Source organism: Neodiprion pinetum, chromosome 6, assembly GCF_021155775.2.
Source record: "Neodiprion pinetum isolate iyNeoPine1 chromosome 6, iyNeoPine1.2, whole genome shotgun sequence".
NCBI classification, from domain to species: domain Eukaryota; kingdom Metazoa; phylum Arthropoda; class Insecta; order Hymenoptera; family Diprionidae; genus Neodiprion; species Neodiprion pinetum.
The window spans coordinates 22,390,947-22,413,117 of NC_060237.1; the positions used below are offsets into that span (position 1 = coordinate 22,390,947).

At 44.2% G+C, this 22,171-nt stretch overlaps 6 protein-coding genes across 7 annotated transcripts; 1 reads left to right on the top strand and 5 right to left on the bottom strand.

The window, feature by feature from the left end:
- Positions 1-477: 477 nt before the first annotated feature.
- LOC124221987 (uncharacterized) lies at positions 478-2,398 on the bottom strand. 2 transcript variants are annotated; one of them, XM_046632492.1, is made up of 4 exons: positions 2,234-2,398; positions 1,746-1,939; positions 1,136-1,252; positions 478-814 (listed from the first exon to the last, which is right to left on the bottom strand). In XM_046632492.1, exons 1-4 carry the CDS (start codon positions 2,324-2,326, stop codon positions 640-642), a joined length of 579 nt encoding a protein of 192 aa, XP_046488448.1. In that variant the 5' UTR covers positions 2,327-2,398; the 3' UTR covers positions 478-639. The 2 variants fall into 2 exon arrangements, with proteins under 2 accessions (XP_046488448.1, XP_046488449.1); XM_046632493.1 differs by having other exon boundaries at positions 2,015-2,314.
- Positions 2,399-3,666: 1,268 nt separating this feature from the next.
- On the bottom strand, positions 3,667-5,497 carry LOC124221982 (uncharacterized). Its single transcript, XM_046632486.2, has 3 exons — positions 5,176-5,497; positions 4,639-4,934; positions 3,667-4,104 (listed from the first exon to the last, which is right to left on the bottom strand). Exons 1-3 carry the CDS (start codon positions 5,350-5,352, stop codon positions 3,951-3,953), a joined length of 627 nt encoding a protein of 208 aa, XP_046488442.1. The 5' UTR covers positions 5,353-5,497; the 3' UTR covers positions 3,667-3,950.
- A 995-nt stretch (positions 5,498-6,492) lies between these two features.
- LOC124221990 (uncharacterized) lies at positions 6,493-8,433 on the bottom strand. Its single transcript, XM_046632496.2, has 4 exons — positions 8,281-8,433; positions 7,490-7,664; positions 7,242-7,404; positions 6,493-6,863 (listed from the first exon to the last, which is right to left on the bottom strand). The coding sequence occupies exons 1-4, from the start codon at positions 8,431-8,433 to the stop codon at positions 6,710-6,712; spliced, it is 645 nt and encodes a 214-aa protein (XP_046488452.1). The 3' UTR covers positions 6,493-6,709.
- A 926-nt stretch (positions 8,434-9,359) lies between these two features.
- LOC124221981 (uncharacterized) lies at positions 9,360-11,602 on the bottom strand. Its single transcript, XM_046632485.2, has 3 exons — positions 11,312-11,602; positions 10,620-10,809; positions 9,360-9,983 (listed from the first exon to the last, which is right to left on the bottom strand). The coding sequence occupies exons 1-3, from the start codon at positions 11,462-11,464 to the stop codon at positions 9,664-9,666; spliced, it is 663 nt and encodes a 220-aa protein (XP_046488441.1). The 5' UTR covers positions 11,465-11,602; the 3' UTR covers positions 9,360-9,663.
- A 90-nt stretch (positions 11,603-11,692) lies between these two features.
- On the top strand, positions 11,693-15,239 carry LOC124221985 (uncharacterized). The gene is made up of 5 exons (XM_046632490.2): positions 11,693-11,830; positions 12,524-12,650; positions 12,746-12,933; positions 13,862-13,969; positions 14,184-15,239. Exons 1-5 carry the CDS (start codon positions 11,808-11,810, stop codon positions 14,323-14,325), a joined length of 588 nt encoding a protein of 195 aa, XP_046488446.1. The 5' UTR covers positions 11,693-11,807; the 3' UTR covers positions 14,326-15,239.
- A 4,712-nt stretch (positions 15,240-19,951) lies between these two features.
- LOC124221984 (uncharacterized) lies at positions 19,952-22,171 on the bottom strand. The gene is made up of 5 exons (XM_046632489.2): positions 21,961-22,171; positions 21,735-21,864; positions 20,559-20,752; positions 20,350-20,460; positions 19,952-20,156 (listed from the first exon to the last, which is right to left on the bottom strand). Exons 1-5 carry the CDS (start codon positions 21,984-21,986, stop codon positions 20,009-20,011), a joined length of 609 nt encoding a protein of 202 aa, XP_046488445.1. The 5' UTR covers positions 21,987-22,171; the 3' UTR covers positions 19,952-20,008.

Genomic DNA, 22,171 nt, shown 5'->3' on the forward strand with positions numbered 1-22,171 from the left:
ACGGAACACGATGTGAAATCGAAACAAGCGTACCGGTAATCAATTATCATAAGACCTGTTTCAACTTTATGAAACGTGACAACTCGCGTCAAATGCTTTCAGGCAAAACGGATCACGCTGCTTATCACTCTGATTCGGGTATTGCATTCATTCGCTGCCGAATAAAGTATATCCGCCACCCTTGCTTGGCTCGAATTTCCGGTTAAAAAAAGGCCCCCGCCGATTTAAAGATATCGTGACCTTTGGTGACCTTCGCGAATGTAGATGCCGGATCTCTTCTTTGATATAATCTCCCCTCGCGCCCATCTCCCGTAAGCCAAGGGAAACTTGTTGGCCAATTTATTTCCCCGTCTTTATTCCCCGGCATTATAAGATACGGCGCCGGTTGCCTCGTGCATGGGATACGCGGTAATAAATTGATGAAAAAAAAGAAAATCTTTCTTTTCGATTATCTATAGAAACTTATACTTTATTTGACGCGTCGTTTAACGTCGATTACAGTTTGCGTATAATGTACGTCGAAATAAACTCGTGACATTTTGAAGATTGTATGAAATTACAGGTGCAATTAAACCAACGCATTGAGACTTCTTCGCGTCTCTACGTCGTAAATAATTTCAATCCTATGTAACTAGATTCTTACTGCAGATTCGCTCGTAAAACTTCCGTAAAGGAATCCAACGGCGATTTGATGCAATCAGGATAAGCCGAGATGCAGTCCCCGCCTTCCTTGCCTATCCTCTCCGCCTCGTGGTACATCTCGTGAACGCTACGGTGATTGAAATCAAAGGCCTCCGGCAGATCCTCCGACGGTCTGGAATCGTCAAGTTTTTACTGCTGGCTGACGTTATTACAGCGGCGGAAAAGGGACTGGGAGTCGAAGGATTTCGATTTTAGCTTGGAATTCCCCGATAGAAACTTGCCGCCGTTACGACGATCGTAAAAATTTGATTTTTCAGGCGCGACACTAGCACTTCGAACAATTACCCCGGACGTTAGAACGGCAATGCATTAGCGCCGAAGGGGGTGGAGATCTATAGCGACTTTTACCCACGTTTCCATCGCGTTCATTGAGGATCGTTTCGTTCATTAGCCTTTGCCGAACAGCTGGTCTCGACAAAACTAATTAACTTACGTTAGAAGCAAGTGGACGACTTCTTCGACGAAGTCCTGCCCGTCTCTTTCGAGCGGACTCTCGGCCAGTTCGCAGATACTTCTCAGGAGACATTCTCGTCCATCGTTCCAGCCATTCCTGTAAATTAATCAATTTTCATTCCTTCGCCGTGCGGTAATTAAGTCTCCCTTCCACTTCGCCGCTTTGAAGCTACTCGGGTATACGCGTATTATTATACATTACGTACAAACTCGATGAAATTTCATCGCAAATCATGGAGACTCGCATGCTTGTACAAAACTGAGAACCGATTCGAACTTGTCTTATAAGTTTACCAAATTTTAACCGTTAAATTATTTACGTTCATACGCGGCTGAAACTATCCAGTTCTCGAATAACTTTACGCGGTGTTGGTGGAGCCTGTATATTCGTACGCGCATACGTAGAAACTGCACAAAGTTTAGATTGTTTCGGTGCATTATTTCGTGGGCCACATGCTGAGTATTTCGGGCGTGTATAAGGTACAGAACATTACCGACTGCGGTGTTGGAATTAAATTTGATGGTTTTTTTTCTGAACGTAAAGTTTACCCGCTCGCTAGACGAATGTTTGGTAACCCTCAATCTCTTACTCGTCAAGCAAGTTCTCGATGCTCGCGTAAGTGTCCTCCAACGTCAAATCTCTGGTGGATCTTGCGGGAACTATGGTTGGCTCGAATTGCGTCAAATTATATGGCAATGTGAACTGAAGTTGAAAGCCAACCGAGTAGACCATAGCTCTGTTCCGCAAGTTCAGTTCTACAGGAGTCGAGAGCCCGAACGTGATCTGAAAAATGAATTGTAGTGCAGGGGTTTTGAAAAATTCAAAGGAGCGGCGCTTCGTCCTGATATTCGTACTTACAGGGTGTTTCATTTTCAATCATGAATTGGGATATCCCGAACTACGTTAGTGGAAAAAGTCGACAAGCGATTTGAGGCACGCCACCCTCGGGATTTTATTCGTTTCTTGGGATTTCTCGCAGCAGGAAATCAGAGGAGATGGGTAGTCGAGTTGGCAAAGTAAAAATGGCTGGCGAGGAAGATACCGAAGCGACGAAAGAGATGTCTGAGAAATACAAACCTGAAACACTGTGCCTTGGGGATACAATAAAACTGACAAGCCCCTGACCAGGGAAAGAGTGGAGAAAATTAGTAAAAGATCCACGCGAAACATCGTTACGAAGTAGCACCGTCGTTTGAGCCATAACCAACAGCACTTCGGGCGATTCTTGTATTTACCCAAGTAATTGAAGCTCGACGCTCGTTGGCTGAGACTCGTTCGACGCTCCTGACGCTTCTCGACGCCGTCATCGCCACATCGTTATTTTACAAAGGCGCTAAAAGTACACATTCGTTTAATACGTCACGCGGATAGCTCTTGCACAGGTGGGCGCAGCTGTACCGAAGGTTTTTTTCCATTCAAAATGCAACGCACGTTGAAGCGAAACGTTAATTGCGCTCCACGTTCAAACTGCAGCAGTTTCACATCCGAGGAGAGAAATGATTTCGCTACACGGCTCGTTGGATCCGCATTAATTATATCTACCGCCGGCCGACACCTCGGCAAGTGTTAAAACGAGAGTTAAAGAAACTGCGTTGAAAAGTCTCACCTGTATTGCAACGTATAATACGAATGACTTTTCGTTCGTCTCCGAAAGCTCGAAAATAATTATAATTCAAACTTATACTCGTACAATGCTCGTATCGAAAATTCATTTGTACGAATATTCGAAAGATCTTGAAGAAAATAAGCGGAACGTTTCCTTTCGCAAAGAACTTCGATCTTTTACCGTTGAGAACCGTAAATTATTAGGCGTACGTGCATAGCAGGCGCATACTGGAAACTAGAAGTATAACACTTTTCCCAGAAGATGTTTCTCAAACAGATCGTTACACCCGACTCGGCGGTCAGATATACATATTGACATTGCACCGAGCCCGGTGGCTGTGTGCACATCCAGTTTCTCCCGTGTTTTACCTCCGATTTTTCTCTCCCATTTATTCCGCTCAGTTTCTCCTTTCCCCCGTTTACGAAAGATGCACTTTATTCCGCTCGACGTGGTGATGAGTACCCGTCTTCGTCGATTCGCATGAGGGCATAAATATGTAAATCTATATTAAAAACTCGTATGAAAGTTGGAAAACATTTCGTGGCATGGATCGATCAGGGCTGGGATATTTACCAGCGACTTCAATTCCTCGCACAGAAGTCACTGCAACGTTCAGGTTTGCAATATTAACCCAGAAGTCGGCAAAGAACTCCGGCCGAATGGCAAATGGCCGCCGAAACGTCTTCTCAGGAACGGTCAAAGTTCCGAACATTCTGCGGCTTATGAGATCGTTCGAATCACTCCACCCTAACCTGGTCATAACCATTCATTTGTCTCTTCGATGCTTATACAGCGCGCATAAATCGCAGAACGGGAACTTGCGGGATTCTGTAATCGAAGGTACGGATGCCACCTGCGACTCAAATCTTCAATCATAATCAGCGAGTGTACAGCATATTTTTTTTCTTTCGATTTGTTCATTTATTTCGCATTCACAGTCGAACTAGATGCAACAAAACTATTTTGAAAATCATCACGCGTCACGCTTGTCACTCGCGTCCAACGGTGTCTCTGCGATATTTGAAACACTTTTTCGGTCGGGTGTTGATTCGCGTATGTTTATTGGATCCTGAGCGCTGCCTGCTTCGTTCCGAATCTTGATAATCCCCGACAAGAAGGGCATCGGCTTCACGTTTCCCACGTAAAAGAGTAGGAAACGTTCGTGAGACGAAGAAGATCGGAACGTAATCAATGATAGATCGTTGTGAATATGTCGAGAATGCTTTCCTTGCATTCGGGGTAAAGCTCCGAGCAGTGATCTCCGTCCTTATGACCTTGGAGTTCAGCGGCGTGATAATCTCGATCGTCGTATTCGTCCAGTTCCTCCTTGGTGCTCGAAGGCCTGCGTTAAAAATCAATTGACACGATCAATTTAAACGACCAGTGTGTATTTTTCACGGCGACGATTGCGAAGCGTGGACATAATGAAAAGAAAAGTAAAGTTCATACGAGAATAAATAACGATGAATAGTTTGGAAAGATTCTTGATCCGGCCTATAACACACTCTAAGAAGCAGCCTCTGAAAGCACAGGCGGCGCCGTTTCGTCGACGATGCGAGTCAAACTAAATAACGATTTGCACATTTTAGCGGGGCACAAAAAGGTCTCCGTGGAAAGAAAATAGAAGACGGTCTCCTCCGGCTCTTCATGGTCTAGCGGGTTTTCCGCGGCTCGAGTCCCTTCCTACCGATCATCTGGCTCGATGGAAGCATCGCGAGGACGCTAAACTTTTGCCGTGAAAAAATCTTCCCGGACTCGAGACTCGGCGCGAGGTTTACCTCATTTATATTCTCGCGAAAAGGGGAAACAAAACTAGCTTTACACGCTCTCGCGTTAACTCTACGTTCTCTGATACCTACGACGGCGTAATTCTTACGTGAGGAAGGCGTGAACGAGCTCGCCGAAGAGTCCGTGGTTCGCGTTGAAAGGGACGTTGGCTGCCTCGCAGATCGACCTCAGGATACACCCTTTGCCACCGTAACCGAAAACCTCGGAGGCCGTTTCCAAGATCTTGTATATGCTCCACCGGCTCTTGGTCGACCTCGCGTAGTAGACTCCGGGCTCCGTGTAGTAGGTCGAATTGTCCGGAAGCGCGTAGAGCATCTTCGTGAAGGCGCCAACGATCACGCTCTCCTGCTGTAGCTGCAGCGGAGTACCGAGACCGAAAATGAGCTGTGAAAACGAAACGGGTCGTATTGAGCTGCAACGCGAACATTGGCGGTAAGAATTAAGGACGAAGATCCTTTTTGTCCGACGCTTCTGTCCAACCTGCGCCGATCAATAACGACAAGTGCCAGGATGTCATCGTGATCGCGGAATAACCTCGCGTCCGATCTTCGACCAGACACAAGGGTGCGAACTCTTGCAGTCCGGCATGCTTTGCGAAATATCAGAGACTTGGTCCATTACTCACCAGCATATCAGAGGAGCTTGGATAGACCAGAGTTCTCCTCTCGCGGGACAAAACATCGTAGTTTGTGTCCGCGGTGTCGTTGTAGGATAAATTTTCGGCGCTTTCGTTATACTCTGCGGATGAGCCGGCAAACGCGAGGTTGAAAAACGTCGCGAGGAAAGCGAGCGGGAACCGCATGTTCTCAGTTTACGTTTTAACCGTGTTATAAAACGTCAGAGAGTTGTTCACTCGCGACGAGAGTCTGGGTTGAGACAGTTACGGAGACTAAAGAAGACAACGGGTGTGAGAGATTTTTTTTCGACCGTTAACTAAGCCGCGCCCGTGTGGAAGGACCGCCGGAATAAGGCTCGCCATTAGCACCTCGGCGAGGTGTCAAATGCTCGAAAAACACCTTTCTGGTTCGGATAAACTCGATCTAACGGTCCTCGGGTGGCGCAGTTACTCGAGTTAACCCTGCTCAAGATCCTGAAGTTTGAGTCAGCTGCAAACTATGGAGCAATAAAAAATCGGTTATGTTCTTTTTAGTTTCGATGTCGAGTCACTCCGGAGCCACTGCGGAGAGACTGGACGGTCAATAAAACGTCAGCCGCAAATCGCATCAAGGGAAGAGAAGGCGGAGAGTCCTAATCTCCTCAATTTATATAACGTCGTATCGTAGTAAACAATAGACCGCTCAGATGTAACGACCTGAAATTCGTTGCTCCCGGAAGATACAGCATCTTTTACCATCCTGATTCTTCCTCTCCATCCTCCGACGTTTTCTCTCTCTCTCTCTCTCTCCCTCTCTCTCTCTCTCTTTCTCTTTTTCTTTCTTTGCTTTCTTTCGCTTACGGGCAAAAGTCGGACTCTCCAGGATCACTACAATTCATTTGTCACGTTTCCCGAATCGCTGCGTTGAAGCCTAACGATAAGGAGACTAGACATGTCACCTTTGGCCCGAACAATTGGTCCTCGAAACAGGGACGATGGCCGTGGCAAAACTCGGTCGCGCACGCTGGAAATTGGCGTGCAGAGGAATTTACAGAAATTTATTAGGTGCGTGGCAATGACGATAAACTCCTCTTCCCATTATCGCTTCGGCATCGAAAGTGGAACGATCGATTTTATTAACCTATCAAGATATCTTCTTCGTTGATTCTCGATATAACTTTTATCAGGAGCTTGCCTTTATGTACCTGTCTTATTAAAAGCGTAAAAGAATAAACGAGCGACATTAACTTGACAGCCCACTTTTACTCCCTGTCTCATTCCTTCTTTTTCTCTCTCTCTGTAAATGATCTGCCAAATGGTGATCTGGATTTTATTTCTCACCCGTAAGTTACAGTCGTTTCGTCTTTATATATACGATTAGAATATTTTAAGCGTGATCGAACCGAAATTGGGTAGAAAATGTTCTCGTTAGATCATCAGAAACAAAACGTCGATCTTAAATCCACGCAGTTCAACGCCGTGATCGCATCACGATACTGAATATAAGGTGATGAAATTAAGCATGGTAAATCATTTCTACATCGCGGGTCATAACCTCTAGGGATTAATCGTCCGACTCGGTGAAATATTCAAGAGGACTGATCTCGCATTCCGGAAAAAATATCCGGCATTTTTCCAAAGATCTTCGTCCGAGTGACTCGGCCGCAAGATATTCTTGATCGGTGCTCTCCAAGAACTCTTCTGCAGTCGAGGATGGTCTGGAATAAAATAATCACGGTCATTAAGCAGCAACTAAAGGCGTCGAATCGAATACCGGAGTATCTTGACCTTTTACAAAGAATGAGCAGAGAGGCAAAAGGCGATATCAAACGAATGAGCTGGACTGGTCGTAATCCGGGCTGGTAGATTTATTCAAAAGCCAAGTTTATTACCGAATAGCTGACGAATGCGACACGGTTTACTCCCGGAAGAGCAAAACGGCACTGACTCAATTACCGTTTAGCGATATTTTGGGTCAACTTTGTGTGCTTTAGGGGTGGAAATTGAGCCGCCAATATTTAGCGGGCCTATTACGCAGCGCGCCGGATATAATGCCGTTAACTTTGAAGCTGTTTTATGTGGTACACTCGACTTACGTGAGAAAAAGATGGAGAAGTTCACCAAAAAGTCCGTAGTTCTCGCCGAACGGCTCTCCCTCGGCCGCCTCGCAAATCGCTCTTAACAAACAGGACTTTCCACTTCCGAAAATATTAAAAGCCGACTCCAGCATCCTGTAAGTTTCCCAACGTGTCGTACTTCCTGCAAAACGATTCTCTGTAGCGAATTGGCAGTCGACTTTAGGGCGCTTCCAAATCATTATCGAACAGCTTGTGAAAATCGGTACCTTTTCGATTAGCCTCGGCATCGGGTTTGAGCGAATCCTCGACGTAAATCGATCTCTCGTAGCGCACGTGGGGGTCCAAGTACGACGTAGCGTTGTAAGGCAGGTTGTAATTGTTCTTCACAACGTACCCGACTATCAGCCCACCCTCCATGGGAAGTCCAAGCCCGAGAATTAGCTGAAAGATTTATGAGGATTGACCCTGACTAGAGTGACTATGAATATCCGGGTGCGTTTATCTGCCGACTGCTGTGTTGATTGTGAATTTGAAATCAGATATCACATATTCAAGATCTTGGATCCAGCATGGAGGACAAGAAACAAGAGACAGCTGACTGGATTCGGCGTAGTGAATTTTGAAAATCTGATTTGAGATTCGTAATCAGCGACCCCGATAACCTACAATTTATGTAAAACATGTATATGTGTAAAGGAGTAACTTTCTCGGAAATGAATTATTCTTTCAATTTTCACAATTTTGTTCAATCCATTTGTTTCTCACAATAATATTTTACATTGTATCGCAATAATTACTTTCGAGTATTGAAAAACTGTCAGCATACTATCAGAAATCGCAAAACGCCGCAAGAAGATATGTTGAAAAGTTCTCTAAATATCCAAAAAATGAAAATAAAATAGGTGGTAAGAATACTTACTACCATCACTCAAGGGGTTAAGGGTGGCTACAGGATAAGGTACTCGAGAAAAGCTGGGTGAAAACTTTCTTGCGAAACCTCCACGGTCTTATACGGCTCTTTTATTAATCGTAAAATGGCTCGAAACAAGAGAATTACCTGCACTTTTGTCGGGGCGTTACCAACCCCTGGCTTCGGGTAGACTAAATACCGTTTTTCCCTATCTTCGACACCCTCGGACGATTCTATTTCACGGAATATCTGCCGCGAACTGGTCAGCAGTACAAAATACGTAAGCAAATACCTTCGCATCGTCTGACCGTCGACTTTATGCAATCCACCGGTAATTGTTTCTCTGCAACAGAGCCGTAGCAATTAGCCTGCGGAAGCTCGACGTACTCTTCGTAACTGAATTAGTGCATTTTAATCATCGCTAACCCGAGCAGCGAAATCCGAACACTCTGTGCTGTTGCGAGTGTGAGTTAATTTTATTCCAATCTGTCTGAGGAAACAGCTGGAGCTTCGACTCTCCGGCATCGGTAATTGGAATTTTTTTTTTTTTTTTTTTTTTCTTTGCTGTTTTCAAGTATCACGAAAATGAGAAAATTTGATAAATATTAACAACGGACTCGTGTTTCACCGTTTGCTATACAGCTAGGATTTAACCGAGCAAAGTACGCCGATTTTGTGACCTCTATACACGCAACTTGCAGCCCGTAGCGTCGATGCAAAAAGGAGGGCGGGGGTCGCATCATCCCCCCGGGTGTATTCCACGGTTAAGCGAATGGCACGAGCGGCCGAAACCAACGGGAGAAGGTAAATAATTTAGAGAATAATTCATGTCAGTCGGAGTGGAAAACATCAGGGGCCACCACTGTGGGAACAACGGAAAGAAGAAGAATAAACAAGAGGGCGCATTAGCTTTCTGGTCCCAGAAGCAGAGGTGGAAGCGGCCGCGGGTATAGAGGCAAGTATTATAAGTTTGTATGGAGTGACGAAGCCTACTTCAATACTTTTACCCGGGAATTCCGCAAGTTTGAAGTTCGGAGACTAAGGGGAGCTTTTTCAAAGCTTAGGAAGGCATGCAACCCTTGTACAAGGACACGAAATACCTCGGGGAAATTTATCACCGAAACCGACAAGTAGTATAACGTTAATTCGAACATGTATAGGAAAATCAAGGTGGGTTGAAATCGATAACTCTGGAATCAAGTAACTACTCTTATTCTTCTCTCTTTATTCTGTTCATAAATATGAGTCATAGGTACAAGTACATTGGATCGAATGAATGGTAATTGAAAAAGAATACCATACGCTGTATGGTCTATATCGAAGCCATAGCACATCGGAAAAGAATATCAGAAATTTATCCTTTTATTTTCAAGTGACGATAGCAGTAAAGAGAGGATGATGCTTTCGAAGCAAAACTCTTGATTATTGGCGCTCTCTCTATCACGGATTAACAATTGAGGATGAAAAAATCGGCTTTACGATCGCGAGTGAAATTTATAAAGCGCTTTGAAACCCTCCGCCGACATCAATTCAATGCGAACGCCCCATTTCGGTGAAATAATCGAGCGGACTGCTTTCGCACTCGGGGAAAAGTGACCGGCAATTTCCGCCGGAAGTGCTGCCCAGTATCTCGGCGGCATGGTACTCCTGGTCCGTGCTCGTCTCGTGTTCCTCATTTGTTGTCGACGGAGTGAGCAGCACGTGCAAAAGTTCACCCAGAAGGCCGTGGTCTTCCTTGAAGGGCGTCTCGGCGGCCTCGCAGACGGCACGAAGAAGACAGGCTCTGCCTTCGCCGAAGGTCTCCATCGCCGTTTCGAGCATCTTGTAAATGCTCCATCTCGAAGTAGTGCCTGATCGAAAAAAGTACTTGGGATTAGCAGGTGAATCGTAGGAAATTATCTCAGGGTAAAAGAATTGGACGAATTCGAACTCGGCCTTTGGATGTCAATGGGGCGGTCGGCCGCTTCACCTGAAGGTAATTTGCAGCCGCAATGTAATTAAAGAGGATCACTGTCTAGGCGAGAGAAGACTGGCCCTAAAAAATGATAAACGACTCGAGTCCCGGAGCCTGCCTGCAGGAAAACCTGGCGATCGTCCGCGATCTCGCGGGTCAATAATTCCCAGACAGCCGCTCCGACGCGTCAGTTCCATCCTCCGTAAATACGAAAACAAACTTTCCCGGAAAATTCAATTTACCAATCTTTTTTCCCTCAAATTTATGCCGACCAATTCCCCAGAGCTTTCATTTTCCGTCTTCTCTTGCAATTCTGGACCACAAAGTTCCGCTCGAATCAATTCCTTGGTTAGAGTTCGTTTTTCCCCAGCTGTTTTTGACTCTACCTTAATTTCTTTTTTTTCCCCCTTACTACTATGATTCTTTGGTCTCTCGGTAAAAGGAATGTTTTTCAACTCCGAGCAATGTACGATCGTTCTTTGCGAATCATAATACACCGGATGAAACTCACCACCGAAATCGTCATACCCACCTTTGGTATCCCGCACGTCAGTCGCGCTGTTATTATCCGGTATCTCGATCTCATCGGCTGACCTTTCGTACCGGATGTAGGGGTCCGTGAAAACGGAGGCGTTGTACGGTAGGTCGTAGTTACACTTGAGAACATAGCCAAGGGTCATGGAGACCTCACCCTCCATCGGAAGACCCAACCCGAAGAGCACCTTCGTCAAATGAAAAGTCCTCGTTAAAATCCGGCAAAAAATTTCAACCCGCAAGTAGGTGTCCGGCTTGTTAGGGTCATCACTGCGAGAATCCCAACGAATGATTCGAATGAAATGACTTCAAACGACAGGAACTGATTTATTTTCACTTCGTTATCGGACATCGAGAATTGAAATCCCCGAGGCGTTCTTTACTTATTTATCAACAATAAGTCGAATCATCGTTGGAGTAAGCACGACTGCATAAATGTGTACCCACGATACAAATAAAATGAACAGATTTTGCGAAAAACAAGTGAACAATATATTTGATCGGAGTTATCGGAGCATGAACGTCGTTGCAAAGACAGTGACTGTTGCAGGTGACGATGCTAACGTGAAAGTTCAACAATATTCTGTATTTGCCGCTGCAAGCGTGAGCTGAGAATGGGGGTTAAATCGACAAGGTGAATTATTAGCGAGTGGAAGGATCCCGGAGAGTTGTTATCGGTGCATCTCGTACCTGCACTTTGGTCTCGCTGTCCAGCGGATCAGGAAAGACGAGGTATCTCTTTCTGCGAAGCAGATCTCGGACGGAAAATTTGTCGGTAGCACGGCAGCAAATGTTAGTGGTGAAAATCACGATCACCAACATATTTACGCAGTAGTTCTTCATCGCTGATGTATTTTGCCAGACGACGTGTTATGTATTTTTAATCGCAAACCGATTCGATTGACACTCTGCAGCCGGCAAGCTACTCGCACGGCTCACTGAAGTGCGCCGAGAATTCGTTTCACGGAGGGCAATTATCGAGATATTTTGTGTGCACTCCTCTTAACACCGGCGGATTCCGCCGCCGGTTAAAATACACGTGTAAAACGCTCCCGTCGCGACGCGGTACCAACAGCTGCTTCGCTTCCCGAAACCCGAACGTTACATCGCCCGTTAGACCAGTTACAGTTTTTGGTTACAACGGGCCGGAAGCGTCGGTCAGTGTCGTCTTCGCAAAATTTTAACAATGACTTCCCAGCGCCAAATCACGTAAGTGTCTCGTTTCTCGTTTCAAATTTGATATTTCTCGTTACTCGAATATCTGGTTTCAAGTTGTACACCCATGCTTTTCAACAAGCTTTTACCATCTCCTGCAAAATTCTTATTTAGATTTACCTCTAACGTCATTCTCATCGACTTGTCTGCGTTGTTGGTTCTATGTTTTTTGAAGAGAAGAATTTTGAATTCGTGCTTTTGATAACAAAAGGTTCAGAAATGGTTTTAAATTCTATCCAGTCAGTTTAACCTTCTTCCAGAGTGGAGCTTCAACTTTAAAATGCGACATCCTTCGAGGCAAATTAACTAGATTCTCCATTTTTTCACCACCCGTTCAAGATGAATAACACTTTGTTGGAATAATTAAAGATTTAATGAGAAATATTTCTAATATGTACTCCTTTGAAGGGTGAGGTACCGAAGTGTGTGTTTCTCTGAACAGCGTATGATTTAACCACAATGTCGACCACTCGCGCGCTCGTGACACGAATACCAAATTTTCGTCCAAAAATTGAATCAGGTACCCACGGACGGATCACGTCTGTCTACTCTGTAGTCACGGGTTAAGTGAAAAAAAATTATCACCCACTTCGTGACCAAATTATAAGTTCTCAAGCCGATTTTCACTGGGCTACATAATTCCTGGAAAGTCATTTACATTATTCCACCTCATTTTCAACGTTCAAGGGTACTGATCGTCATCGCCGCTGCAATATCTTCGTCGAAATGCTGGTCAAACGAGAACTCGGAAATTGCAAAAATACTCCACAGACCTATCAGGGAATTGACTTATCCTAGCTCCAGCACTACGGGTGTAAGTTAAACATCGTGCAGTATTTTTTGCGAATCTTCATACCGGGTGAAAGATCGATCATCGAGTGACTTAAGGTGTTTTAAATTTTGAGACAGATCTTCTTCGCCGTTGCCGTCCCGTTATCCGACCCAGAACACTCCATATCGTTGTCTTACTTCTTTGAAGCCAACTACGATCTCCCGTCAAACTTCTCCTATTACGACCCGCTGCTTCTTGGCCGAAGGACGCGACGGAGCATCGACAGGGGAACAGTCTACCGAGCATTGGAAAGCAAATTCGAAAGGTTTGCTCTATACAGTTTACGCGGAATGCATAATTTAACCCCCCAGTATAACGGCGTTGTTAATGGAAATGAGGAGGTGCTATCCTGGTAAGAGATTTGGGAAAACAATGAGAACTTGAACGAGTATCGAAACATTTTGTCACGATGTTTGTACCGGCAGCTGCGACGTTCCAGTCAACTTCAAACTACTTCGGGAGAGACACAGTTCAGCTTACTTTTCTGTTTGCATTTTCCACTTGCGAGTCACTTCCGCGAGTGCTCTTGAGAATCCGAGTATACATATTGTGTACAATCGTTTTCTCGTGCCTTCCAAAAGGAATGCCACAAATTCAACAAAGTAAGGCCAAACGGAGTCCGGACTTGGGGGGTAAATAAAATACACGAATAAATAAATTGCAAAGCCTAATTATGTTCGGCTGACGGTTGTCAAGCTTCGATATCACTCCAAAGGAAAGTTCAATCTCTTTCGGTTTCTTGTTTTCCTTTTCTCTTTCTTCTCGTGTTATGCCTCCTTTGAAAATTTTATCGCACCTTTGTTTCTTCCTGAAATGAAATTATTACACTCGAAAAATGCGAATATATTTTCTGAAAACAACGATGTCGAGCTCATTCTTTCCGAGGAGGTACACGAGCATAAATAACAAATAAGCTGGGAATTTTTATCAGCAGGCTTCCAATAAACTACAAGTATACACTGAGTTATGTTGGTGGTGTTACCACCCTCGACCGTGGAAGGTATACCCGCATATTCGTTTCTCTAGATAAGAATTTCTTCAGGGCTCATTTCGTTTCCCAAAATCGCTGCTGATTATTTTCTACCCTCTTTGCGGGCACATATGAATAAGTAGAAAAATACGCTCTTTGTCATTAAAACGTCACGCCTACCTTGCCCTATAAATTAAACGTTATATTCACTTTTATACTTCAGCGCCGGATTTCCGGGACGCGACTGCCTTCTTCGTTCAATTTGCGAGACGTCGGAATGGCCCATTCGACACAACGGAATATTGGGGGATGTGATGCACGTCATCCTCACGTAAGTCTTCCAAAAGAAAATGAGTAGTCATATATGTGTAGACACGGTAAACTCGCAGAGTAGACAAATTTTCCTGAGACCCCTTTGATCGAAATTTTATTCCCACACAACACTTATGTGATACCAAGATTCTTCTTCGATTAATTTCGTTGTCTAATGTACGTACATGTGTTCAATGAATAATATATACGCGAAGGTCAATTCTATATTTCAGGCCTTCGTCATCCCAAAAGGAAGATCTTCCCGAAGAATTCGCCGAGGCTGAACGAATCGGGATGAACGGGACCTGCTCAAAATCCTACCCGCTTTGTCCAGTGGGGCTTTTCGACTTGGTTGGAAACTTCATTAGTCTATAGCGAAGGTGGTGAACAACCAATGTAGCCCCACGAAGAGAGTTCTCGTCCTTAAACGGAGGGCGAAACACGGTGGCCACCCTAGGACACGTCGTTATTTTAACTCAGCGTCTTCTTCTCTCGTCTCCTGGTCGATTCCTCAACGGCCTGACACTGATGGACAGAGCCCATGCCCCAAGGATCAGCAGAATTCATTCGTTACGGATCTTGACTCGCTATTGTTTGAACGTGCAACAAATGCGGTCACTCTCGCTGTGAGAACCCCGTGGATAAGACACTCTGGCCAAGCATCGTCATTTATAAGAGTTGTAATTAGGGATTATTCAGTAATCGTTCTTCCGAGGGGAGAAATTATAAGAGGGTGAGAAAATATACGAGATATAAAGCGTTCTCACACTGTGCGCTGCAGTATATCAAACGCAAGGAGAAGAGAAAGAAACGATCGATTTTATGAAGCTATGACGACGTCTTACTTGATCCTCAATAACTTTTATCCGAAACGTTTTATACCTCTCTTATTAAGGCGTAACGCTGCGAGAAGCTGTTGCCTCTCCTGTACTTACTCGCTCGATAAAAAGGGTGCAGAAGTTCGTCGGCTATTGTTGAATGAAGTATTGTTGATCCTGATACTTTTTCGATCGATCTCGCCGAACAAGATTTCCCACTTTCCAGAGTATATTAGAAGTAGACGGAAACGTTCTATAGGCACTAGTTTATCGACGTGTCTTTCACTTTCTGTGATGTACTTCAGACATTGTAATAGAGTCATACATTTGACCAGCCAAACAGATTCACGGTTTGTTTCGTTCAATGACCCTTTTTATCGCCTGTGAAAATAGTTCGGGCGCTTGGTGCGAGTAACGCGATTATTAATTCGAATTATTTGTGAATATGAGAGTAAAATGAATGAAAATAAATTCGTATGCGCGTTAATTAATTTCTGGCAAATCCTTTTCACAAATAAATTCCTCGCGGGCAGTACACACTAAAATATGATTATGAAATTCTATTTCAAGGTAAGTTTTAATCAGTTTTATTTGTTCCCTATAGCCAATTATTATCTATAAATTTATGAGTGACTTCAGTAGCTGTAATTTTCCGTTGTGTTAGTAATGAGTGCCGGTAATAGAGTTGTTTGTGATTATTACCATTGCTATTTTTCTTGGATTTGTATTGCCCTTCTTCTCGCACGTAGTTGAAAGAAAGAGTAAGAGTTGTTACTTAAGTGCAAGTGCAACGGAAATCGTAGACTAGTTTGATTTTATTCATAATTTTGATTCGCGCAATTTACGTCTAATTAGTTTGTACTGAGTCAGCCAACTGATAATATTAATGAATAGCTATCCAAATTTGCAACAGATTGACGCTATCAGTTCCTACATGAAATGTTCTTCCCAGCAAATTGACGAGATCAAATTTATCTGTTATCGTCTAGTAATTTGCCAATTGTGTCGATACTCGTTAACGCTTGTCATTTATGTCTGTATAAAAATAATTCCATTCACTCCGTTGAATATTACAACTCGTAAGTATAAATAATAATATGTAGATAGATATAATAATCAATAATAAAAGTAGAACTCGCAGGCCGTTGACTATTCACCTAATATTTAATTTAACTGTGTGATAGTCGAATAGAACCAAAAAGTACTAAGCATTTTTTTTAAATAAATAAAGTACGTTTGTAATTAACTAGTCCATGGCTTTTCATCGCATACTTTCGATGTTGGTGAACCGAAATCTTCATATCCAAGAAAAATATCAGCCGAGAAATTGACATCATTCAGGAGTTCAGTGCGCCATCTATACCAAGTAACGCATGGAATGATGTATAGATTTGTGAAAGATTATCAATTATCGGGAGATGTTGTGTGCAATTTCTCTCAACACCTAGATGATACTGAACATACAAATACACGTGTAACGCGAACGGTCAAATGGTCTGTACAAGTTCCCACCGTTGAAATATATCCAGTTTCTCATTTGGGATGATCTGAGACGCAGACTAATTGTAAGTGTCATTCTGTAACAATCTCGAAGATACCTTCTTGGAATAGGGTCGTGTGAGTATTTCGTTGTTTGGCTTTTCATTTTTACTTGTATAAACAAGCTTGTGTTTCTTCACTTAGCTTAATGTATCTCTTGCCTCACCTCTCTCAATTTCCTTACAGGTAAGTACACGTGTACGTTATACCCTTCTCCTTACAATTTGACTTGTTGGTAATAAATAGCTGAATTCATTAGTGATGAACCGTGAAAATTTTCGTCATAGGCTTCGGGATCACTGAGACAATGCTTAATTGAGAGAAACGCTATCGAGACACGTTATACGACTAATAATTACTGCGATTTTCAGAGTCCGTATAATCACCATCTTAATTCCAATACCGTTAGACAAAAGTGGAAAAATTCGTCACTCAAAAATTCTGAATATACTTCGCATGACTATGAGGACTTCCAGGTTTCCTGACAAAAGTAACTCTAGCGTAAGTGTGATACGTGTTATTGTGAATTTCAACTTGAGGAGCGTATTGATGAACGTGATAATTCACTGTACCTAAAAGTCTGGACCAGGATTGCATTTCAGTTTCGGTCCAGTTAATTGATCTGAAAAACATATGCCACATGTTTCAAAATTACAAGCGACGCAATTCTGTTTTGATTCAGGTTGGTTTTGTATACTGAAAAGAATATATTTATCCACCAATCACAAGGTCTGATGCATCTAATCATTTCTGCATCGGTTTTTCGATAAAAATGTCGTATTTTTCTTTGTTGCAGCGCTGGGCTTCCGGAACACGATTGTCTCCTTCGTTCAATTTGCGAGACATCTGAATGGCCTCTACGACACAACAGCTTCTCGGGCTACTTGGTGCACATCATCCTGACGCAGGTTTCTCAAAGGAAACGAGATTGTACGACATATTCAGCTTCCGAAATGGAAATTGAGCGCCGGTTATCTTTACCGTATCCATGTTCTAGATTTTACTGAAATTCGAAATTCTCTTCGTATCGTCACTCCGTTAATTGAACCGGTAGAAGCTGCAAATAAGTAGTATACCGTTCTTGTCACACCCCACTCAACTACAAATTCCCAATTATTACAGGCCTTCATGTTCTCGGAGAGAGGGATTACCGAAAGAATTTTCGGAGTCTGAACGAATCGGAGCGAACGGTACGTGCTCGAAATCCCAGACCCTCCTCCTGATCGGTCTTTTCGATGTAATCGGGACTTTCCACGTCGCGTAATAGCGCGGCACTCATTAATCATCTCATTCCTCGAACCACAAATGCCGATATACACGTACCCACATAGCCGCAACGTGACCTATCTACGGATTCCTGATCCACGTGTACCCGACGAAGACCAAGTCGTGTCATTGGCGATTTAGCCCTCGGCGTGGAAAAGCTCTCTCCTCGGTGTTTTCGCAACACACGTGGCAGAGCGAAAGCTTCCGATTCTTATGCCCGCGGCGCGTATCTCTCTTACGACTCAGGATCGCCGCGGATCATTTATTTTTAAGTAATCCCTAAATTCCGGCATGACCGCGGGCCGAATGTTTGCAGAAACTTGACCTGAATTTCTCGCGAATTACACGGAATTACAGTATACGAACATTGTTGACTAATCGGTAGGTAGACTTGACAAGGGTCGACGGTCAATGATTTCCAGACGCAAGCTCCGAAGCAGGGGAGTCTGGTTGGTTTTCACGCTTCGTTAACATCCCGCCCGGTCAAACGTTCGCCGATCTATTCCCGAGTAATTGTCTTGTTTGCTGATGAAATCAGATGCAACTGCACTTTCCAGCTCGCCCTGATCCAACCCGTAAACATCAGCCCATCTCTCTCGATTCAGCGTCGTGTCTCGTGGAAAAGTTTCCCTCGCTGCGAAATCGACGTTTCCGAGCTGACTGATATGCCAGACACCCTGCGTATATCGAGCACTCAAGTTATTACGAATGTATCACTGAGGCATCGCAAGGGTCCTGCCTATCCATCTCATACCCCGAACTTTAGGCCTCGACGTTACTGCAGATCAGACCAGTTGGACGAGATCTTGTCACGGACGCTGAAGGATAACGATAAGTATTTTTCGGAAACAATGATCACTTTTCGTGATGTCATTCGCTGTCGATGGAAGTCCGATGAAACTTAATCCGTGAACAAGATGAGCCGGTGCAAAATTTATGCATGGCTGCTGGACTAAACAACACACGTTTTTCAGCCGAATTTTCACCAATTAAATAAATGCGAAGACTCGCTGCGATGTTAGCAAATGATAGTAATTAAGCAGCTCGGTGATACGCTCATCCAATTGTCATTCCCTATCCAGCTCACGACTCAAGGCTCTTTCTGAAGAGCCTCGCATTTCCACGCATTAGATCTTCAATCAAATATTCAACGATTCACCCCCGTCTAGGATATATATGTATATATCAGGTCTATCTTACGGTACATCTTGCCGAACCAATAAGGTGGGCCGAAACTCTGAGAGAGGGAAGATGATTTATACCGTTTGATTTTACTGTCGATACCTATACAAATACAGCACAGGTCGTCTCCGATGTAATTTACACCGAATACGTTTCGGATTTCTAGAAACGCTTATACAATATCACCGAGTATATACGTCGATCGTAAAACGAGTTCTATAATTGGCGGATCTGAGAAAACCAGCATACACGACGGTTGTAGAAAATAGTATACGCTATTTGTAAGTTTTCAGGTACCGCGAACTTGATCTATGATCAGAGAGAAGAATGTGGTGAGATTGATCCGAAACCTATTCCGGGGCTTGAGATTGGAATTGGACTGCAGGATTGCAATAATTGTAGATAGCTCCGAAGAAGAGGGCTGGAAAAAGGTATGTTCCCGAAGTACCGCACTTTGTTAAATCGAGTCGTATACAGAGAACCTCCGAAGCCTTTTCCCTTCGTGAAGAAAGGAATGATTTCGGTAAATTTTGAGAGGGTGTGTCGATAGATCTTTTCCCACTTTGTTCGAGCCTTAATGTTATCGTCCTCGCAAAGGGGCTCAATTATACCGTGATTGGCAAGGGGTGGGGATTGACGGGATCGATTTCAGGTCTTTGGGCGCGTCTCGCGGTGCCCAAACCCCCGACGCATCCCTACCGAACGCGTACACACGTCCGCTTTTCGACTCTCGATGAATACAAATTTCAACTGACTCCGAACACGCGCGGTGGCCTTTTCTCGATTTTCATGGGCGCGGTCCATTTCGTTGGCAGCACCGGCGACGGCTAAAAGCGACCTTTTACTGCGCGCTCCTGTGCCGATACACCGGAGAATAAAAATGTTTGCCAAAATATATTCGCACGAAAGCGAGGCGATTGCGCGATTGCGAAATTTGCCGTACGGAAACGGACTCGTGTTTCCCTGTCCTTTTTCCGTCCGACGTTCTCGCTGAGTATTATATTCATGCCTCGTCAGGCGCGCCCTTCAATTTCGAGTGACTCGAAAGTTGAGCGGCGGGACCATAAGTCATCCCTCGCACCGTAAACTCGACTCCCGTTAAAATATTCGTTATTATATACAGGTACGCCTGCGGTGGGCGAAATTGAGAGGAGCACTGTACATCATTGCGGGGTAACCGTTGATAAAACGATCGGTCTGTACACCGAGGCGAGAGTTGTTTATTATTTAATTACACAAACGAAGAGGCGTATTCATTCATACACGGTTGTTATGTAGTCGTAAATTCCGAAGGGACAGAGAGGGTACGCCTTGCTGCACGGGAGTTCGCCTCTCCGCTGTCCTGTCGCTTCTGCCGTGGAATATTCAACGGCAAGACCCTCGTCGGCGGATGAAGATGGTCTGAAATTAAATGACGTTACTCTAAATTACAATACACTACCCGGCAATCTAGCCGCCCGTCTAGTCGCCGGAGGATGCCTGAGAAAAATGCCCGGTCCGGACCCTTTCAAATCATTTGTACACGTCCCGGAACCCCGGGAAACCCCGGAGATTTGTCTCTCGCGATCGGACTGACGGGCTTCGCGACACTCACGTTAAAATGATTCTCATCAAGTCACCGACGACCCCGTTGTTTTCGTGGATCGGATTCCTCGTCGTCTCGCATATCGATCTGAGAAGACACTCCGTACCGTTGACACCGAGTCTGTGCAGAAAGTAGGAGGTGAGCGGGCAAAAAAACGTGGAAATCTCTGTCTTCGCAACGATGATTGTTCGTTCTGCTGTTATTACAGATCTACTCACGACTCAAATTTCGATTCCAGTATCGCGTAGATCGTCCTTCTGTCGATTGACCGTTTTCCTCTCGCTCCCTCGAGCTCGGGATAAAAATCCGTCACGTTACTAGGCAGCTCGTAGTTAGCCTCGAAGAAAAACGCGACCGAAATCGACTTCGTAGATACCGGATCATCCAGGGGTATAGCCAAGGCGAAGAAAATCTGAAATTTGAGGGGAAAAAAAACCCGTAAATTCCACCGAATTGGTTCACCTGTGACAAAGAAAGAATATCCTTTTATTTTCCGCAGTTATTGTCGATTACTTGCGCGGCGGAATGATTGTCAAGTTATCGAATATCTCAAGCAATCGACATTTCGCTGCAATAAACTTTGTTTTTTGTTCGACGTTAAATTAAGGCCACGTTAGCTTTCATGTTTCAACGAACACCAATTTCCACGCTTTCCAAAGATCAGGTTGGACCTCCGCCAGGGCTACATCGACCCTTCATTGGCGATTCCTTCGCAGCCTTTCCAGGGAAACTCCATGGGAAACATTGCGACGCAGCGTCAGCGCTCACTTGTTGCTTCTCTTAATGTTAACGAGAAAAGCAAACGGGAGAGGCAGAGAGGATGCAACGAAGGATTACCTATACCTATACTACGTCTCGCTGTGGGTAGGTGGATGGGTACTTACTCCGAAGCTATTCTTGTTACATCTTTTGGAAATTCTAGATTCAACCCGGGGTAAACGAAATAAACCTCGAAATATATCAACTTCACGTTTAAACATGTGAAAGGAAAACGTTTCAAATGCCGTGCCAAATTTCATCACTTAATATTCGAAATTCTTGCAGATGAAATTGTTATAACATTCATTTTCGCTGACTTATTACTTCATCTTCAGAATCGAGAAATATGTTCCCACATAAAGCTTTACAAAACGCCGATAATCGCACACAGATAAAAAAAAACACCACGAATCACTCTCGCATCGGGAAACTCAGAAACAAGAGAGTCGATGGTAGTAAATTCGAAAATTTGCGGAACAATGCTAACGGGGTTGGAACGAGCAGAGTTTCGTCCGTCGATCAGGGAATTGCTTCATGTCGTCGATCCGAATACTATCGGCATTAATTGGATGGAAACCTCGAGGTTTGTGAACTGGTGTAATTCCCCAGGCACATCTAGTATTTACAATACTAACCCCCATTTCACTGTCCTCGGGGTAAGTCAAGGCTCTGACGTGCCGATGTACAACATCTGTTATTCGATTATCCAACGCGATTACATTGCAGACAAGCCAGTTGACTGCTAGACAGAAGATGACGGAGAACCTGCAAGTAGAATTTAGGTGCACTTTGACCCGACGAATTCGGTTCGAGGATTATTCAGCTCCTCGTTAAGACGGCGAAACACTTGCGTTGACTCACGTGATCGAACGATCGGAATTTGACATCTTTCACAAGAAGAAGCTGCACTGCAGTGAAGAGCAAATCTCATCTCGGGTATTATAAACGTTCGCAGGTAGCTTCGCTTCACTTATTCACCGCGATACCGGTGACTGAAACAGTTATCTACAGCCACCTTAACACTTGTGCTTAAAATGAGTGTCGCAATACAATCAGCGGCGTAGTTCTCGGA

Excerpts from the sequence above, each read along its gene's own strand:
- LOC124221982 (XM_046632486.2), bottom strand. The coding sequence starts at position 5,352 with ATGCGGTTCCCGCTCGCTTTCCTCGCGACGTTTTTCAACCTCGCGTTT. Across the intron at positions 4,935-5,175 it reads CAAGCTCCTCTGATATGCTG|CTCATTTTCGGTCTCGGTAC; the intron begins GTGAGTAATGGA and ends TCGTTTTCACAG. Across the intron at positions 4,105-4,638 it reads CTCGTTCACGCCTTCCTCAC|GCCTTCGAGCACCAAGGAGG; the intron begins GTAAGAATTACG and ends TTTTTAACGCAG.
- LOC124221985 (XM_046632490.2), top strand. The coding sequence starts at position 11,808 with ATGACTTCCCAGCGCCAAATCAC. Across the intron at positions 12,934-13,861 it reads TTGGAAAGCAAATTCGAAAG|CGCCGGATTTCCGGGACGCG; the intron begins GTTTGCTCTATA and ends TTTATACTTCAG. Across the intron at positions 13,970-14,183 it reads GTGATGCACGTCATCCTCAC|GCCTTCGTCATCCCAAAAGG; the intron begins GTAAGTCTTCCA and ends TCTATATTTCAG.
- LOC124221981 (XM_046632485.2), bottom strand. The coding sequence starts at position 11,464 with ATGAAGAACTACTGCGTAAATATGTTGGTGATCGTGATTTTCACCACT. Across the intron at positions 10,810-11,311 it reads ACAGCGAGACCAAAGTGCAG|GTGCTCTTCGGGTTGGGTCT; the intron begins GTACGAGATGCA and ends CATTTGACGAAG. Across the intron at positions 9,984-10,619 it reads TGACGTGCGGGATACCAAAG|GCACTACTTCGAGATGGAGC; the intron begins GTGGGTATGACG and ends TTTTTCGATCAG.
- LOC124221987 (XM_046632492.1), bottom strand. The coding sequence starts at position 2,326 with ATGTTTCGCGTGGATCTTTTACTAATTTTCTCCACTCTTTCCCTGGTC. Across the intron at positions 1,940-2,233 it reads CCCAAGGCACAGTGTTTCAG|ATCACGTTCGGGCTCTCGAC; the intron begins GTTTGTATTTCT and ends TTCATTTTTCAG. Across the intron at positions 815-1,135 it reads GTCGTCCACTTGCTTCTAAC|ACCGTCGGAGGATCTGCCGG; the intron begins GTAAGTTAATTA and ends TGACGATTCCAG.
- LOC124221984 (XM_046632489.2), bottom strand. The coding sequence starts at position 21,986 with ATGTCAAATTCCGATCGTTCGATCAC. Across the intron at positions 21,865-21,960 it reads AATTCCGATCGTTCGATCAC|GTTCTCCGTCATCTTCTGTC; the intron begins GTGAGTCAACGC and ends TTCTACTTGCAG. Across the intron at positions 20,157-20,349 it reads TTGATGAGAATCATTTTAAC|ACCATCTTCATCCGCCGACG; the intron begins GTGAGTGTCGCG and ends ATTTAATTTCAG.
- LOC124221990 (XM_046632496.2), bottom strand. The coding sequence starts at position 8,433 with ATGCGAAGGTATTTGCTTACGTATTTTGTACTGCTGACCAGTTCGCGG. Across the intron at positions 7,665-8,280 it reads ACGCCCCGACAAAAGTGCAG|CTAATTCTCGGGCTTGGACT; the intron begins GTAATTCTCTTG and ends TAAATCTTTCAG. Across the intron at positions 6,864-7,241 it reads CTTCTCCATCTTTTTCTCAC|ACCATCCTCGACTGCAGAAG; the intron begins GTAAGTCGAGTG and ends ATTTTATTCCAG.